Source organism: Carica papaya, chromosome 5 (genome assembly GCF_054855325.1).
Source record: "Carica papaya isolate Zhongbai chromosome 5, ASM5485532v1, whole genome shotgun sequence".
NCBI lineage: Eukaryota > Viridiplantae > Streptophyta > Magnoliopsida > Brassicales > Caricaceae > Carica > Carica papaya.
The window spans coordinates 12,040,977-12,060,249 of record NC_142313.1 but is presented as its reverse complement, the minus strand read 5'-3'; the positions used below and the strand labels follow the sequence as shown (position 1 = coordinate 12,060,249).

General features: G+C 37.1%; 3 protein-coding genes across 3 annotated transcripts; 2 read left to right on the top strand and 1 right to left on the bottom strand.

Annotated features, from left to right (window-relative positions):
* The first annotated feature begins 2,360 nt into the window (after window positions 1-2,360).
* On the top strand, window positions 2,361-18,394 carry LOC110806881 (oligomeric golgi complex subunit-like protein). Its single transcript, XM_022031863.2, has 2 exons — window positions 2,361-4,495; window positions 18,366-18,394. Exon 1 carries the CDS (start codon window positions 2,524-2,526, stop codon window positions 3,934-3,936), a length of 1,413 nt encoding a protein of 470 aa, XP_021887555.1. The 5' UTR covers window positions 2,361-2,523; the 3' UTR covers window positions 3,937-4,495; window positions 18,366-18,394.
* Window positions 5,559-7,762, bottom strand: LOC148253750 (RNA-binding (RRM/RBD/RNP motifs) family protein). Its single transcript, XM_088220227.1, has 4 exons — window positions 7,238-7,762; window positions 6,498-6,599; window positions 6,111-6,416; window positions 5,559-6,016 (listed from the first exon to the last, which is right to left on the bottom strand). Exons 1-4 carry the CDS (start codon window positions 7,745-7,747, stop codon window positions 5,960-5,962), a joined length of 975 nt encoding a protein of 324 aa, XP_088076353.1. The 5' UTR covers window positions 7,748-7,762; the 3' UTR covers window positions 5,559-5,959.
* Window positions 7,852-19,082, top strand: LOC148253749 (conserved oligomeric Golgi complex subunit 4). Its single transcript, XM_088220226.1, has 2 exons — window positions 7,852-9,613; window positions 18,366-19,082. The coding sequence occupies exons 1-2, from the start codon at window positions 7,997-7,999 to the stop codon at window positions 18,993-18,995; spliced, it is 2,247 nt and encodes a 748-aa protein (XP_088076352.1). The 5' UTR covers window positions 7,852-7,996; the 3' UTR covers window positions 18,996-19,082.
* Window positions 19,083-19,273: the final 191 nt, after the last annotated feature.

The window sequence follows — 19,273 nt, the reverse complement described above, 5'->3', positions numbered from 1 at the left end:
TTCATGTATATGAAACAATAGAATAAACACATCAGGCACCATATTGCATTCAAAACTGCAAAATAAATCAAATAAAACCTTACCAAAAATATATCAGATTCGGACTCCATTGGCAACCTTAATCAATTATATATATCTATTAAGTCATAAAATACCGTTTTATAATTTATTAGGCTTTAATGCCGTGATAGGAAATAGGGTGAGAGATCCTTACTTGTTTCGGAGTCTGAAATCGGCTCTACAATGCGCCTACGGGCTGTCCTTAAATTCCCTGAATTTTTTCTGGGAAACTGAAACGCACTACCGGTACCTGTACGTGTCCCAAAAAAATCCCAAATCAGACCCAGGGTCCCTTTTTGGCCAATATCAGAACTCCAGCACAGCGGCTCCGCTGTGCTCCGGCGACGGCACTGCTGCCCGCGGCGGCAATCCGCCTCGGGTTGGCCGTTTTCGGCCGAATTCGGCCAAACTTGCATTGGTTCTTGCGATAAAACAACCCTAGGGCCCTCGGTGGGCCAAAAAATCATGACTTACCGGCGGCGGAGCTCTCGGGTGCTGCGGCTTCTCCGGCGCGAGTCGTGATTTGATGTTTTGCTCCAGTCAACCTGTAGAGAAAAGGACAGTGATCACAGTGGTATAAAAATTGCATCGAACAGGAACCGGAAAGGGCCTCATCGGAGGCAAAAATCGAAGAAAGCCGCGGCAGCACTACTGGACTTCGGTGGTATTTTTCGACCGATTGGCCGGTGGTTTGGCTCCGATTTGGCCATAGGCGGATTCAGCATCGAAAAATGAGCCAAGAAGAGAAAATTTACCTCGTTTGGCGGTCGGAAAACCCTCCGTTGCGGCGACGGGTAGCGGTGGCCGACTCCTCCGGTGACTAGTTCTTCTTCTCCGGCGAGGGTACTGGCGGCTAGGGTTTGGGGTCGGGTGTGGGTGAGGTTATTTATAACTTTCTCCTTTTAATCTCAGCCGTCCATCACGATTTAATCTGGGCCATCCATCGCGATGCGATCTGGACCGTCCGTGCATGATTCAGTCTGGACCGTCCGTGCACGTGAGATATGGGCTTTCCGCACGCATGAGATCTGGACCATTCGATCCCGTGCACGCGGATCGCCCACGTGGCTCTGTCCCACGTGGCCTCATGCGTCAGCTTTCTTGCCACGCGACGTGTTCTGGTTGGCCGAGGCTACTGACGTGGCTGCTGACATGGTATAACTTTCTTAAATTATGTTTTACCCCCCGATTTCCGATTTTCTTTTAAAAAACACCATCAAAATCTAAATTTTCACCCTTTTTTTTCAAAATTAATTTCAATTAAATTTTAAAAATAATTTTATCCTATTTTATCATTATTATTATTTTTATTAAATTAAATTAAATTAAATTAAAACCTTATAAATTAAATATTAAAAAATTAAACTAAAATTCTAATATAAATTAAAAAATAAAAATAATAAAATTTGGGTGTTACAGTCCAGGCACATAGATTGCCTGCGTAGCCTCCCGCATGGAGCTGACGTCAATCTGCCTGCCACCAACGTGCTCTGGTTCGCTCGGGTTGTTGATTGAGCTGTCCCAACTGGCCAAACTTTTCTTTTTGCAATTTAACCTCATATTTTTAATTTTTTTTCAAAAACACTCCATAGATTCAAAATTTCGTCCATTTTTTTTAAAATTATTTTCAATTTCGTCCATAATCTTTTTTTTCCTCAAAATTTAACAAAACTATATTAAAATAAAATTATATTAATTATTTATATAATTTTTATAAATAAAAAAAATTATCTCGTACCGATTTTCGGGTTCAGATATTACATAAATTATATTAAAATTAGTAAAATTTGAAATAACGTATTTTAATTCACTTAAAATTGTTAAGGATCTAATCTTATATCACTTAAAATAAAATAAAAAAGTAATTGCATTCTCTCAAAAGTAAAATAAGGTAAATTAAATAGAAACCCTCAAAGGTTTAATGAAATTACGACTGAATTCACATTTAATTTTGTTTTTATATAAAAATATATTTTAAAATTAAGTTAATTTTATTTGATAAACATTTAAAAATAACTTAACATGTACCATGTTACTATTAAATAATTAAAAACAACAGCATAAATAATTTCGTTTAAAAAACACAAAAATAATTATGATATTAGCTAATATACTAAAAGAATAACAGTAGAAGTGCAATGAAAAAATAATAAAAGACTATACTTTATTTTTTTTTTTAAATGTGCAAATTAATTTCAAAATATAAACAAAATTTAGAAAATTCGCTGATAATATTCATATATCATTAGAAAAGATTTTTTTTTTCTTTCGAAAACACACTACAAGGAGTCTAGAGAAGGGCGAGGGTCCGGGGCTAAAAAATGTCGTTCAAGAGTCAGGCCCTATTGACTCGAATTTACAAATTAACGAAGACAAAAAATTTTATCTACGGAAATATCCTCGGTTACACCTTTAGCAGTCAGCACCAGCATTCTGAAAAGATCAAAGAGAGCTCCCGGAGATATGCAGCAGCGTTTACTTAATTCCTCCAAAGCAATGATAACCCTCACTTCTTCCCACTTCACCTTCCTGCCAAAACCTTCACTGATCTTCTTTTACTCCTATTCACCGGAATCGCCGCAGAAAAATCAACAACAACAACTCTCTTCTGCTTCTGCTTCTGCCTCCAATTCCGCAATTGGCTCTCCTACTCGAGTCCAAAAGCTGATAGCGTCCCAGTCCGATCCTCTTCTCGCTAAAGAAATTTTCGACTATGCCTTCCGCCAGCAAGGCTTTCGTCATTCTTATTCTTCCTATCTCATTCTCATTCTCAAACTGGGGCGCGCCAGATACTTCACGCTTGTCGATGATATCCTCTCTCTCCTGAAAACCCAGCGCTACCCGATTACTCCTATTCTATTCTCTTATGTGATCAAGATCTACGCCGAGGCAGATTTGCCAGATAAAGCCCTTAAAACCTTCTACAAGATTCGCGAGTTTGGCTGCAAGCCTTTGCCTAAACACCTCAATCACATTCTGGAGATTCTTGTCTCACACAGGAGCTATCTCCGGCCGGCTTTCGATCTCTTCCGGAGTGCTCACCGTCATGGAGTTTTACCCAATATTCAATCTTACAATATTTTGATGCGTGCGTTTTGTTTGAATGGGGATATAAGTATTGCATACTCACTGTTCAATAAAATGTTTAAGAGAGATGTTTCGCCGGATGTGGAATCGTATAGGATATTAATGCAGGGGCTGTGTAGAAAGAGTCAGGTGAATGGAGCGGTGGATTTGTTGGAGGATATGTTGAATAAAGGTTTCGTGCCAGATACATTGAGTTACACCACTTTGTTGAATAGTTTGTGTAGGAAGAAGCAACTTAGGGAGGCTTATAAGCTTCTTTGCAGAATGAAAGTCAAGGGGTGCAATCCTGATATTGTCCATTACAATACAGTTATATTGGGATTTTGTAGAGAAGGGCGTGCTCTGGATGCTTGTAAGGTTCTTGAGGACATGCCCTCTAATGGGTGTTTGCCCAATTTGGTGTCTTACAGGACTTTGGTTGGTGGGTTATGCGATCAGAGGATATTTGGTGAAGCTAAGAAATATTTGGAGGAAATGCTGTCCAAAGGATTCTCCCCACATTTCTCAATTTCTCATGCTTTGGTAGAAGGGTTTTGCAATGTTGGTAAGATCGAGGAAGCTTGTGTATTAGTGGAAAAAATGCTAAATCATGGAGAAGCACCACATATGGATACTTGGATGACAATAATTCCTATGATTTGCGTAGAGGATGATAGAGTCTGCATGGAGGAAATTTTGGACAAGGTTATCAAGATAGAAATAACAGGCAACACAAGAATAGTGGATGCAGGTATAGGTTTAGAAGGGTACTTGGTTAAGAAGATACAATCTAAACTTTGGAGAGCTTAAACGTTTATCACATTTTTCTGTGTTGCCTTTGCCAAGAACAATCTGTATCTAAGTATCAGCACATCATCCATATGGCTACAATCATATTTTTTGTGGCTTTTTGGATGAACTAACTCACCCTTGATGGTTATCCTGCAAATTTTGTACCATCTATGCGTACGACTTGTAAAGCATGTGATTTGGGCAACATGTTATTTGCCCAATAACAGCCTATTTGAGGATTTTGGGGTTCTTTTCATGCCGAGTCCTAATTTAGAGAGCTGTCTTCTCAGAGAGAGTTGATTGTTTTATAAAAGATCAGCCAGGCTGAATTTAGCTCTTTGTCAGAATGCATGGTGGTACCATAATGGTATTAGGAGCAAAGAGTTTCAGGAACCGCAGCAGACTGGTTCAGTTCACCCTTGCTGGTACTATGTTGCACTGTTTCCTTCCAAGCCCCAGAGCTCTCTTCAGCATCACTATAAAGAAGCAGAAAGCGCCAGAAGATTGCAACAGTTAAGGGATAATGATTGAGAACATCAGAAAAGAAGTTGTTTATCAAGTTAACTAATATAACTTGGTAAGGAATTACTTTTGCATCTTAGATACCCCTTGGTAAGGAATTACTTTTGCATGTTAGATACCCCTTGGTAAGGAATTACTTTTGCATCTTAGATACCCCTAGCTTAACTGCCTTTGTGACTTGGTTCTTTGGTTCTTGCTGTTCTTTCTTGAGTATTGCCTCTCCCATTTTGCTTATGCCCTTGCCCCTGCCTTATATTTGTTGTATTGATCCACTTTTTCCTGCTGAGATCATGGAGCCTCTGCATTTTCATCAGTTATTATACTTCTTGACAAAAGGAATAAGATCAAATTCATGAACTACTTCATGCTCATTATTCTGTCTGTGGAGTCTTGTATTAGAGCTCTGAGTTTTATGCACTGCAAAATTCTCATAAACATGAAGAGGAGAGGTGAATTTAACACTGGCATCTTTACTAGAATGGTGAATGTTTTCTGGCCAAGTTATTAACTATAAGAATATACTGGTGAAATGACATCAGAAATCTGAAATCCTTCCCGAGTACAACCAAAATGATTCACATGGTCCATGCCTGTAGCAACTGCGCATTAATCTTTGCTTACACAAAAGTAATTTTAGCAGTGAAAGCCTTTTGCACTAGTTTTTCTTCTGCTGGAAAACTTTACACTTGTTTGTAACGAAAGATGCATTACAAAGAGCTTAACCTTATTGTATGTGAACAATATAACATCTGTTGAACATTATGGATACAACTATTCTGACCTTTGATACAAATAACTCACTAATCATAAACTGAAAATTCAAGAAAATGACATAGAACTTAAACCAAACAGACAAAATTCCGTCATTGCATACTCATTAAAAAAAAAATGGTACCTGGCTCTGAAGAATCCACTCTTTTGTCCTTTCCTATGAGAAACACTCATTGGAGACTAAAAAACTAATGGATATTTCGCTGATTTTTGTTTTGGCATCACCATTCTTCATATTTGATGCAAATTTTCATTCTCAATAACTTACCCAACAGTAACAAGAGCTAGAAAATTTTAAATTGCATCCTGAACTATATATTATCAGATGTCTATGGACTTAAGGCACGGCAGTGAAGCTAGCAATTGCATTTTAAGATAATAGTACAACTGATACAGAAGTTTGGCAACTTTAGCTGCAGTAGAAGGATATCAGAAAACAATGAAACCTTTGCTAGGGGCATCTTTCTTCTATAACAATGATGAAGTTAGTATGTAAAAGATCCATAACAAAATCAACCAGCATATGAAAAACATCTTCCAACAATATCCTCAACATGAGATTTTACTCTAACAAAATTCTGAAAGAGTACGAAGGTTAATCCAAGATAGAATGTTCTCTTCTCCGGAGGTCAAGAGATATGATACCCTCTCTTCATAGCTTATGTATTTAGTAACAGTTTCCCTTCCAAGCTACTTTTGTTTACATTCATACAAAAAATTTCTTCGACAAACAAGCAGCCAGAATCAGTCATGATTCCATCCTCTCAACACCTTCTCTAACAATTATCCTTCTACCTTGATATTCCTGCAAATAAGTATTGAGGACGATAAGAGAAGGAAAACAAAAAGCCAAGGGGAAAAATGAAATGAGGTTAGAATGTGATGGACTTGGACTTAACTGTTCCGTTTAAAGATAATGCAACATTGCGTTCTGCAGGGGAAGAATAGGAAAGAAACCCATAAACACGGTTTTTTCCTGCTTTTCGATCATGCAACACTCTTACACTAACCACAGTACCAAATCGGCTAAAATGACTCCTTAATTCATCCGGTTTAGTGGCCCATGGAAGATTTCCAACATACACTTTATAAGGGCTTTCATATATGAGAATTTTCTTGGGTGTTGAATTCAGGACAGCAGGGTTTCTCCTCCTAGGATTCATGTCAACTGAGAACCTAATCCGCATCTCTCTTCCATCAACATCCTTTAAAAAAATCAACCCATTTCAGAAAACACTGAAAAGAAACTGAAACCAGTAGGATAGGCTGATTAGTTTCATACTCACAGTTCCATCTAATGCAGCAATGGCGATTTTTGCAGAATTTATGGAATTCATGGTAACATAACCACATCCACGGCTCTCTCCTGTCTCAGGATTCCGTGAAACCTGAAAACAAGATAACCACCTTGATTGTTTGAATTCAGTACTTTTTCAACTCAATCCAACCTAAACAACACTTGCCAAGATTTATCTTGGAAACATATTCATTGCAAATCCACACTTAGTTTCATTATGAAGAAGCGTAAATTATATTAAGATGGAAAAAAACTTGACAATATATGAAACTTAACATAGAATTGAAATTATATATTCCAAATTCCATCAATTCTGATGGAATCTAATTTTAAACATATTATTTAAGTCAGTATGGAATTTTACATGTACTCATTTCCTTCATCATCTAAGAAAGACTTCCGCCAACTAAAATCACCGTCTGTTAATTGAACTAAACATGAATTTACAAATGAATTCAATAAAAACTTCAAATTTGGTCCAAACAGAGCCCAAATCTATCTTATAACAACACCAACACATTCTCTCTACACTGCAGCCGAATCCCCACAGGGTACACTTTAAAGGTTGCTTATATCCTCTATTATGACCACCATAATTTTCCGGTAGCTAGGATCAGACATGAATTTTCCCGATTAGGATATTAATAGAAAACCAACAAAAAAGAAAAAAGAACGAACCAAAAAAGCCAGTAAAACTAACAAGCAAATCAAAAGGTATTAATTATATACCTCAACAGAGAGGACAGTGCCCAGAGGCTTAAACATCTCCAGAAGCTGAGAGATGCCGCAGCTTCTAGGAAGATTACATACGTACAATTCGCAAGGCCTTGATCTGTTCCCGGTATCTTGCGCCAAGACGTCGTCGTGTTCATCCCCTTCGGTATCAATCTCTGCTCCCACCACAACCTCCTCATTTGCAACGGCTAAAACCGAACAATCCCTAGCCTTCTTCTTCTTCGTTGATCCATAAGAGTGTGGGAGAGAGGGGGAGAAGAGCCCCGAGTAACGAAAAGAAATGGAGTTAACCAGAGGCGACGACCCCAATGGCTTTGCAGTTTGTGGTGCGGTTATTGAAGTTTTGTTATTAGGTACCAGAGACGAAGAAGATAATGCAGCAAAGCAAGACGTTGCCATTATTGAGGAAGAGAGCCTCACTTCAACCGCTAACCAAAGCAAGTGGATAAAAAGTTCACAGGCAAAGAGTTCGTTCATTCTGAACCCGGGTCGGGTAGTATCCATTTAAGTACATTTGACCATCACCCGGATGACTCGGGTAAAGCCCTTTTTAAAAAAAAAGGCAAAAAAGTAGATATTGCTCTATATATATATATATATAGAGCCACATATGCACACTGGTAATTTCCAGCGTCAGATTCGGCTCTCGGCATTTTCACTTTTCTTCTTGTTTCATACTCTTTACAATTTTTGTCGAATTTCTAACTCATTGGTCAGATCCATACTTTGTAGAGCATCAACGTTAAAGAAAAAATGCCGTCGATTCCAAATGGACCGGCGGCGGCTGCTAGATCACCGGAATCCGAACAGCATGACGATTCTTCCAACACCACCACGTCAGTGAAATTTGGGACGCCAGAGGCCCTGGCGCACGTGCGGGCCCTGAAGGACGTTGGAGCGATGACACGACTCCTCCATGAATGCATCGCATACCAGAGATCCCTCGACGTAGAGCTGGACACCCTTCTTTCCCAGCGTTCGGACCTCGACAAGCACCTTCTCCACCTGCAGCGGTCAGCGGAAGTTCTTGAAATTGTTAAGGCTGATTCCGACCACATGCTCTCCAATGTCCGCTCCACCTGCGACCTCGCCGATCATGTCAGTCGTAAGGTCCGCGAGCTTGACCTTGCCCAGTCGCGTGTCAACACCACGCTCTCGCGCATCGACGCCATCGTCGAGAGAGGCAACTGCATCGAGGGAGTAAAGAGCGCCCTTGAATCTGAGGATTACGAGTCGGCCGCCAAGTATGTGCAGACATTTCTGCAGATCGATGCCAAGTACAAGGATTCCGGATCGGATCAGAGGGAACAGTTATTAACGTCTAAGAAGCAGCTTGAAGGGATAGTGAAAAAAAGGCTGTTGGCCGCGGTAGATCAAAGAGACCATCCCTCGATCTTGCGGTTCGTTTGGTTGTATTCTCCGTTAGGAATGGAGGAGGAGGGTTTGCAGGTTTACGTTGGGTACTTGAAGAAGGTGATTGCAATGCGATCGAGGATGGAATTCGAGAGTCTCTTGGAGTTAATGGAGCAGGGACAGGGGCAAGGGCAAGTTAATTTTGTTGGTTGCTTGACCAATTTGTTTAAGGACATTGTGTTAGCGATCGAAGAGAACGACGAGATCTTAAGGGGCCTATGCGGCGAAGATGGGATTGTCTACGCGATTTGTGAGTTGCAAGAGGAGTGCGATTCGAGGGGTTCTCTAATTCTGAAGAAGTACATGGAGTATCGGAAATTGGGTAAGTTAGCATCTGAGATTAATGCCCAGAACAAGAATATACTTGCAGCACCAGAAGGACCGGACCCCAGGGAGGTTGAGTTGTATCTTGAAGAGATATTGTCGCTGATGCAGTTGGGCGAGGATTACACGGAGTTTATGGTATCAAAGATTAAAGCTCTTAGTTCCGTGGATCCTGAGTTAGTTCCCCGAGCGACCAAAGCATTTAGAAGTGGAAGCTTTAGCAAATTTATTCAGGATATAACTGGGTTTTATGTTATTTTGGAGGGATTCTTTATGGTTGAAAATGTTAGAAAAGCTATTGTGATTGATGAGCATGTTCCCGACAGCCTTACCACATCTATGGTAGATGATGTGTTCTACGTGTTGCAGAGCTGCTTGCGAAGAGCAATATCAACTTCAAATATAAGTTCTGTGATTGCGATATTAACCAGTGCTAGTAGTTTGTTAGGGAATGAATACCATGAAGCATTGCAGCAGAAAATGAGAGAGCCAAACCTTGGGGCAAAGTTGTTCTTGGGGGGTGTTGGCGTGCAGAAGACTGGAACTGAAGTAGCAACGGCTTTGAATAATTTGGATGTCAGTAGCGAGTATGTTCTCAAACTTAAGCACGAAAGTGAAGAGCAGTGTGCCGAGGTTAGTGCTATAGATTTACCTTGTGCTTTACTTTATGACATTAAAAAGAATTACATTCTGATGCATGACTTGTCTGTGGTATACTGTTGCTTTTATGACGAGATGGAGTAAGATTTTTGTTTGGTAAAGTTTGTCATGTGATTGACCATTAATGATACCATGCTCAGAATGACTAATATTCTAGGATGGTCTTCAGATGCTCTTCTATTCCTTTTTCCCAAATGTGCTACATCATGGCTAGGAGGATAATCTTTTATTGTGTTTATCCCTCCAAATACGAAGCTATGCCCAAACCTCCTTAGCCATAGAATTTGAGGACACCCATCTTAGCCCAAGGAACTCGAGACTGTTGTATCAAAGGTAGTTAAGTGAAGGGCCAACGCAAAAAAAGATGGTCAGGAGGCTCTGCTGCCCGCATACACAAGTACCACATGTTAACAAGTATGTTCGCTCTCTTTTGAAGATTATCAATCATGAGGATATGACCTCTCCTTGCCTTCCATGCAAAGAAGGCAATTAGAGCTTCCAAATGAGATTACAAGGGAAGCTAGTTGAGATTGGTCTATCCTGTGCGAGATGGGTGTGGAGGGATTTAGAGAGAACCACGAGCTTCTAAAACCAAAATCCATTTATCATCCGCCTCAAAGTGGACGCTGAAGCGAGAGAGGTGCTGAAGGAGATTCACCTATTCATCAACCTTTCAATCATTAAGATCTTTTACAAGATTAGTATTCGATGCCTTGTTTATAGAAATTGTCATGCCAAAAACTCATCTTATTTGGAAGATTGTTTATGGACAAGTGGACGCTGAAGCTTGAGAGGTGTTGAAGGAGATTCACGTATTCATCAGCCTTTCAATCATTCAGATCTGTCACAAAATTTGTATCCGATGCCTTGTTTATCGAAATTAGTATCTGATGCCTTGTTTATCGAAAATTGTCATGCTAGAAGCTCCTCTTATAATAGCTTAGCCTAATTTTTTACATTTAGAGATCCTCCCAAGCTACCAAGTGGAATATCCTCATTGAATCTCCTGTATCTCAAAAAAAAATCCTCATTGAATCTCCTCTATGTCTTTTGAGTTGCCCTTCAAACAATGACATTGAAAAGCCTCCAACCTCTTTGCCAAACTAGACAAAATTGAGAATAGATAGATAGTAAATTGGCATATATTTTTTTTGAATTAAAGTAAATTGGCATATTGAAAAGGGTGCTCTTGATAAGAGTGAGTCTATCTACCTTCAGACAATCAACGCAGATTTCAGCCAGTGAGCCATTCCTCGAATCTTGCCACCATAATCTTCCATACTATAGTGTATTCAAATTATGCCACAAGTGGGAAGCCCTAGTACTTCAAGGGAAGGTAACACCTTACACTTTGAAATGCCAGTGAATCCCCAAGTCATCTTCTCTCGTATCTTGAAATCAGTAGTCTCTGGGATTGTGCCGTCTATCTTTTGAACCTCAGCTGGGTTACTAGTAGCTTTATTAAGGATAAATTGTGGATTCAAAATGGTATACCAATGTCTTAAGTGAGGAGGAAATTTTTTACATGGGTGGCATCCCCTTGGTTCTTCCAAATGTCAGTATTTCTTTCTCTGGAAAAGAAAATTGATACTGCACAGTGGAATACAGTTTAGAATAACAGCAAAATTATCCAATTTTTGGTATGTGAATTTGTGAGATAAATATGGATTAGAGGGAACTGATGGATGACTATGGTTTTGGAACCAGATGGGATGTGATAATAGTGTGCGGCATGAGCAGTTACAATTAGGGAATTAAAAAAGGAAAGAAATTAAGAGGATAATGAGAAAATAATTAGAAAGAGGAATTTTGAGAGATAACTAGTAAAGGGGAAAAATGTGGGGAAAAGACTAGATAGAAGGAAGTTTGGGGGAACAATGAGAGATGAGATAGGAAATGGAACATCTCTACATTTCATGGTTTTTAAACATTAAGGGAAAGAAAAGTTTTACATTTCTAATTGATTATATGTTGGTATGTCGCATGCCTAGGGTGTAGTCTATTCGACATACTTACTGAACCCGTTGTCTCGCTCATTTAATTGAAATTTTATTCGTTTTCTGATCAGACCAAGGAAGATAGTTTATAGAGCCAAATAAGGAGTTTCATGTTTTAGTCTTCATCTGGTGAGTTTTAGTTCAGTTATGGACTCTACAAAATTTTGTAACCTCATTATGTAAATTATGTTACAAGTTGTAGAAGGGATGAATAGCTTCTGTTGTGCTTTTATTTTTAAAGTTTACATTGTACTTTCATGCTCAGGAGATTGTCAACTACCACAATTACTGATTATTACAACCATAGTTATAGGGGAGGCACTTAATCTATTACAGAATATCAATAAGGTTTATTCATAAGCAACATAAAAGTAATATTAAGTCAACCATGTATTTATATGGTCTCTATATAGTATATTAGGCAAAGCATGAAGGTCAAAGTTGGTCAGTTGTGAAAACAAATCTTAAAAGCGCGAACGATATTTATTGATTAGGTAAATCAAGCAAATAAGTATTAGGTTTGAGTTTCTAAGAACGGGGTAAGGGCCCATGGCTTGACCATGTAAGTTTTCTTATGGGAAGGAATCGCTTTGCTTTAGTGTAAACGATGGTATAATTACCAACATTAAACTTTTTACTTTATAACGCCCAGCAAGAAACAAGTTCATAATATTTATACTCATTGCAAACTGACGTCTAATCTTGACATGTAAATTGTGCATTTGCCGAGCACCATGAGGAAGAATTAGCAAATCACTAGGTGCACATGTTGAATAGCCATAAACTATGGTGAAAGAACCATTCTTTTCAGATTGATTAAAAAAGTTGTTTTAAACAAATTTGGCAAGAGGTGACATTAGATCTCAGCTACTTTATTTTCTCTCATAGTACATCTTTAAAATCATCCGTGTTCCATTTAGCTACCCAATCTTCAAAACAGAAATTGGAGAGCACAAAGGCCGTCCCACCAAAATACAAGAAGATATGCACAAAAATGCAGAATGTAGATTTGTCAAGATGTCAATTAACTCTCTGAATCTTCCCCTGAATTAAGCAAGTGGCCATTGAATAAAAGCTGAAGATTTTGAACCAAACTTTGTCAAAACAGTAGCATATCTCCTCGACGGCTCTTATATTTCTTTTTTTCCAGAGAATCAACAAAATAGTCAAAGTGATAAGTGAAATAAGCTTCTTGTTCCTTTTATCCCTCGAGATACCTTGCCAAGTCCTCAACTCTTCACCAACAGAACCAGCCATCATTTATTGCATTTTCAGAAAGTCAAAACCACAGACCACATGCAATAAGAAGAAAGGGCATCTTAGTAAAACATAGTCTGAAGTCTCAGCTGCATTCCAGTAAGTAACAACCATCCACCATGATTAGCTACCTCAGTTTGTCCATTAGTTTGTTGTGGAAAGCTGAAGCAAATGTCAATGAGATCTAACAACTTCCCAAGAATGTCTTCCAAAAAGAACTTGTAAACTTAACATCCGTATCAGACACTATGGTGAAAGATAACCAATGTAGCAACCTCTACAAAGAATTTCTTAACAAGAGTTGTGTCATCTATTTTACTACAAGGATAAAAATGAGCCATTTTTAAAAACCCATCCAGAATTACTAAAATATAATTGGGACCTCTAGGTACCTAGGTAACCCTTCTACAAAGTCCATGCTCAAATCCTTCTAAGGTTCATATGGATCAGGTAGGGAGTATAAAGATCATTATCTCTTTGATAGTTTTCCTATAAAACATGTCCTCAATTAAGCTTATGGTTTCATTTCTACCAAGATGATTTGTATGACCACCCACATGCATGTTACCAAAATAGTCCCCAAGGGAAGTACGTGGAATGTGTAACCTAGTGGCTCAAAACAAAAATCCTTATGAGAAATTCTACCTAATATTTTTCAAGGCCATCCTTAATTTTACCATTAAAGCTCTTTTTTTAAAAAAAAAATAGAAGAGTATATAAAATTTCATTTAATACAAGTATCAAAGGGGTGTTAAACTCATGTACAAAATTATTTACATATCAACCAGGATATTGATAAGTTTTTCCAACTCCTCCATCTAGTATAAAGATCGATCCATAACCAAAAAGCCTAGGGTTTGAAACCATCTCGCTTTAATCTTATCAATATCTTCTTTCACCCCGTCAAATATCCTCTTATTTCTTTCTTTCTACACTATCCAAAAAATTGTAAGAGGAATGAGGCCCAAATATTTTTTTCGACCAGTAACACCCTTCCATGCCAAGTCTCGTCCTTTATAGCACCAGTCATTACCCAACTGAACCCTAGAATCCCATATACTATAGACCATAGAAAGTACTCAATAAGGCACCAAAGTAAAATATTGTCACAAGTCTCCTTCGCCTTCGAACATAAGCAGCACCAATTTATCATGATCTTCCCCCTTTTTATTAGTTTATGAATGGTCAAAATACATACACGACCTACTTCCCAAGTGAAGAAAGTGACCCTTGGAGGTGCATTCACCTTTCATATTTGTGTGAACAATTGTTCTCAATAAGCTCTTTCTTGGCCAAATATTTATAGAAAGACCTGACTGTAAGAGTTCTTATTACACTAAGGGTCCAAAACGGTTAGTCATAATTCTTGTTCAAAGATTCAGAAGACAGTGACTCAAGAGTGATTCATATTCATTTATTTCCCTGTATTGAGGTTCCTCAAGATCTACACGTGCCAATCCCTACCTCCCTCACTGTCTCTATATGACACTTTAACAAAAATATCCTTATATAGTGTAATAGCAAATATATGTTGAAATCTGTCGCTCAATGCTCCCCATTCAAGGCAAAGGTCTGTCTAGAAATCAATTCTCTCCTCATCACCAATTAAAGCTTGAACAAACTCATTAAAAGTTGTGGATAAGAATCATCCAATAGAATCTCTCTCAAAAATACGAATAGCATGTTTGAGAACCTTGGAGATGACTGAACTGGACTAGTCAAAGTGGTTTCAATTGGTTAAATATATGAATCTCTAGCGCAAATGGCCCTCAAATTTCCAACTCGTGAACATAAGGCACTCAGTTCTGGTGACTATTTGGTAACCAGTTTCTATATTCTGCTTCCACTCAGAATGCTGGTTCTGGATGGGGGGATCTTTAATCATTGACATGACGGGGAAAGGTGAGTTTTGAGGAGGCAGGTGGGAACTTCAAGAGGAATGTAGGGTGGTTTTCAATAATTAGATAACCTGAGATTTGATAGAGGTTTTAGTTGGTTTCCTCTAAGGCCCTACTAGTGCTTGCTATTTTTGTGTGATTTGTCTATTCGGTTTTTTTTTTTATTTGGGAATTTGTAGTTTTTTGGTGAGTTTGATATCTACAGGACTTTAGTCCTATAGATTTAAGGAGAAAAAATATAATTTTATTTTTCATCCTTTAAGATATTATATTTAGTGTATTTATAGAATTTCTATACTATTAATAAGAAAATTACCTATTTTGATAGAATTTCTATTATATAAAATTCTTATTATAGTAAAATGTTTATTCTAGTAAATAATAATAAAATATCTTATTCATCCCCTTTCCAAGTTGGTACAGAGATATCACACATGTCCAACTTATAAACTAAGTTCTGAAGTGTCATCCTGCAGTTTAACAGTGCCAACTTCTTATTTGAATATTCTGATTTTACTAAATTTGTTGCACCTATAGATGATGAAGAGTTAAATTGAGACAGAATATGTTTCAGGGTTCGAATCTCTTTATTTGAAAAGATTCTAACTGTTGATGTGTCAGGTGTTTCACTTGTCTCAACCAATTTTTCTTGAGCTCTCGTAGGTCCACCATTCCTTCTCTTATGACCTCTAGTTGTTTTTCCATATAACTTCTAATAAGTTTCTTTAGTGTGTTTTGGCTTACCACAATAATCATATTTCTGTAGATCTTTGAACTGGTCAGATTGAACAATCAATTCAGCTTTTTCAACTGGTGCTATATATAGCATGATATTTCTTCTACTTCATTCTTATTGGACATAAGTATAATTTTGTTCCAATGAAGGAAGAGAATCTTTACCAAGTACCTGGACCCATATTTGATCATATTCGGTGTTCAGACCAGTTAAAAAATCATAAATTCGCTGTTTTTCTATCAATTTATGAAATTTAGCTGCATCTACAGGATAATCTGTCTGAAAGTTTTAATAGTAATATAATTCCAGTCATAATCCACTCAGTTTAGAAAAATATTGTGAAACAGTTCTCTTTCCTTACTTTGTGCCGTGAATTTTATTGCAGAGTTCATAAATTTGAGTATTATTACTTACTTGTGAATATATAAGAAATGTTACATTCCATATTTTTGCTGCAGTATCAAATAATAAATATGTTCATACAATATGGGGTTGCATGGAATTAATAAACCAAGACATTATCAAAGAGTTTTTAGAATTTCATATATTATATTCCAAATCACCTACATCTAGTTTCTTCGTATCACCTGTAATGTACTTCTGCAATTCTCTAAATTTGATACACAATAAATAAGATCTTGAGCAAGTCAGATAATTAGTACCATCAAGTTTTACAAGACTGATTTGTAATGAAGGGTTATCCGAATAAGAAATTATCACATTTTTTATTTTTGCCATTTTAGAGTACTGAGGGCAAGAAAATACCCAATAATAGAAACAAATCTCTTAATCTGTACCCAAATAGCCAAAAATAATAGAAAAATACTGAAATCATATTTGTCTAGCTGTCCGACTCGGCTCGAAAACAGCTTAGCTTGGATTGAATATTGGCTCGGCTTAGTGCAGTAGCTCAGCTCGGGCTAAAATTGCCTCGACTCAAATAGATCTTCAGTACACGGTTGCCAGAAAAATGAAGTAGGTTACGGCCAAAAAAGCTTTCACATGCAGCTTTGCCTGCGGTGGAAGTCAAACTAGATCTTGCAGCTCTTTGTGCAAATTTACGCGCGACAAAAGAAGCTGGGTCGATCGTATCTTCGTATGTCTCTGCACGCGTAGAAAGAAGGAACCGGAGGAGGTCGTGCGGCTCTGTGCACGGCTGAAGAAGGAAACCAAGGGCTCTTCGTGTGCTTCTGTGCGCGAAGGAAGAAGGAACTGGAGGAGGTTGCGCGACTCTACGCGCGATTGAAGAAGGAAACTGAGGGCTCTTCGCGCATCTCTGTGCATGGAGGAAGAAGGAACCAGATCGCACGACTTTGTGTGTAACTGGGTTCGCCTTTCTCCTTTGTTGACTCACAGAATCTCTCAGACCTACAATTCGTGGGGCTTTGACTCGCGGTAACCAAAGGCTTCCCAAATTAGGCTCTCTCCCTTCCGATATGACTTTCTTTTTACTCAACTTATTTTTATTGTTCTAGGGTTTGAAAGAAGAAACTCTAGAAGTAAAACCCCAAAATACTATTATTATGTTATGATACCATGTAAATTTTAAGAGAAAAAATATAATTTTATTTCTTACCATTTACCCTATGTTTGGATAGTGATAAATAGTAATCAATTAATGTATGGTAATTTACGGGCATGATAAAATTATGTTTGTTTCAACTTTTAACATGATGAGATAGTAGTAAACGGTATTCGACTTGTGCGTTTTGGATGAATTTTAAAAACCATCAAATTGGTGGTATGTGACGGGCAGATAATTATATTTTTCATTGTACTCTAATAAAATATGCTTAATTCCCGTTATACCCTCCTAAATAAATTATTTTTTCAAATACATTTTAATTTTTTATTTTTTAAAATAATTTTAAATTTAATATAATAATATATAATTACAACTATTTATTTTTAATATATAAATAATTTTTTTTATTGAAATTAAATTAATGTGATATTATAAATAATAATTATTTATTTTATCAAATATAAAAATTTAATTTGATTATATGTAATAATTATTTATTTAAATATAAATTTAATTATATTTTTTTATTATATATTTTTTATATATCATTTACTACTATATATAATAAAGTATGAGTAAATTAGTAATTTGACTGAAAATACAATCACACTATTTTATCATTCAAATAAAACATTTTCATTAACATATATTGATACACAATCATTTAAATATAAATATGACATTAAAGTATTACATTACTGTATTTATAGAACTCCTAAACTATTAATAAAGAAGTTATTTATTTTGATAAAATTTTTATTACATAAAATTTTTATGATAGTAAAATATTTATTTTAATAAATAATAATAAAATATCCTATTTCAACAGGTCCAAATAACAAATTGATATAGTACAGCAGAATGAGGTTTTTCACATCAGTTAAAAAGCTTGTTTTCTTGTTTCTGTTTTCTGTCCTTTTTTTTTTTTTTTTAACTTTTCTATCTCTTGAAGATTTCTTATCTCTAGATTATTTTCCCTCTTTGTTCCTCTTCTAATATTCTTTTGCTCTGGAAAAAACATAATCTTCACATAGTCTAGCTTACCCTTGTGGTACTAGTTACAACCAAACTAGGATATTGCGTAAGTAATGGTAGTATTGAAACTTTCTACATCCTAATCCTGTTCGGACTTTTAATCTTAGCTAAACTCTAGGTAATCAGAAGCAAATTTAAAAAATAAATAGATGAAAATACTCCCTGCACATCTATGGATGCCTATTTGTGTATGTGCACCAGTAAATCTTCAGCCTGCATTTTTCATTTGCTTTATGAAAGTAGCTCCAATAACAAAGCATTAAAATTTTATTTTCAGGTGTTTCCTGCACCAGCTGAAAGGGAAAAGGTGAAATCTTGTTTGTCTGAGTTGGGTGACTTGAGCAACATTTTTAAGCAAGCCTTGAATGCTGGTATGGAGCAACTTGTGGCTACTTTGACACCTCGAATCCGCCCTGTCTTGGATAGTGTAGCAACCATCAGCTACGAGCTATCTGAGGCTGAATATGCTGATAATGAGGTGAATGATCCTTGGGTCCAGAGGCTTCTCCATGCTGTTGAGACAAATGCAGCATGGCTCCAACCACTCATGACTGCTAACAACTATGACTCATTTGTGCATCTAATCATTGATTTCATCGTGAAGAGGCTTGAAGTGATTATGATGCAGAAACGGTTCAGTCAGCTTGGAGGCCTTCAGCTTGACAGAGATGCAAGAGCTCTGGTAAGCCATTTATCTAGCATGACACAGAGGACGGTTAGGGACAAGTTTGCTCGTCTTACTCAAATGGCAACAATTCTCAACTTGGAAAAGGTCTCCGAGATTCTGGATTTCTGGGGTGAAAACTCAGGACCCATGACCTGGAGACTAACTCCAGCTGAGGTTAGGCGGGTGTTGGGTCTAAGAGTTGATTTTAAACCTGAAGCCATTGCTGCTTTGAAATTGTAGTGTTCATTTACATCCATTAGAACTTGCCTTGCTCATATTCTTCTGTTCTTTTTTATTCTCCATTAATCAAAATTTGTAATTTTATTATATTTTTTGTAGTCTTTCTTTTTCCATGGGTATTTTTACAGGTTATAATTTCCATCTCTTAAAATAGAGATGAATGAGAACTTTGAAGTGGCAATTTATAAAGGCTGACCTCTTATTTTCTCATAAGCATGTATAGCAGCATATTTAACTTTTAAGTTTCTCATCTTCACAGCTCTTGGAGCGCTGCTGAT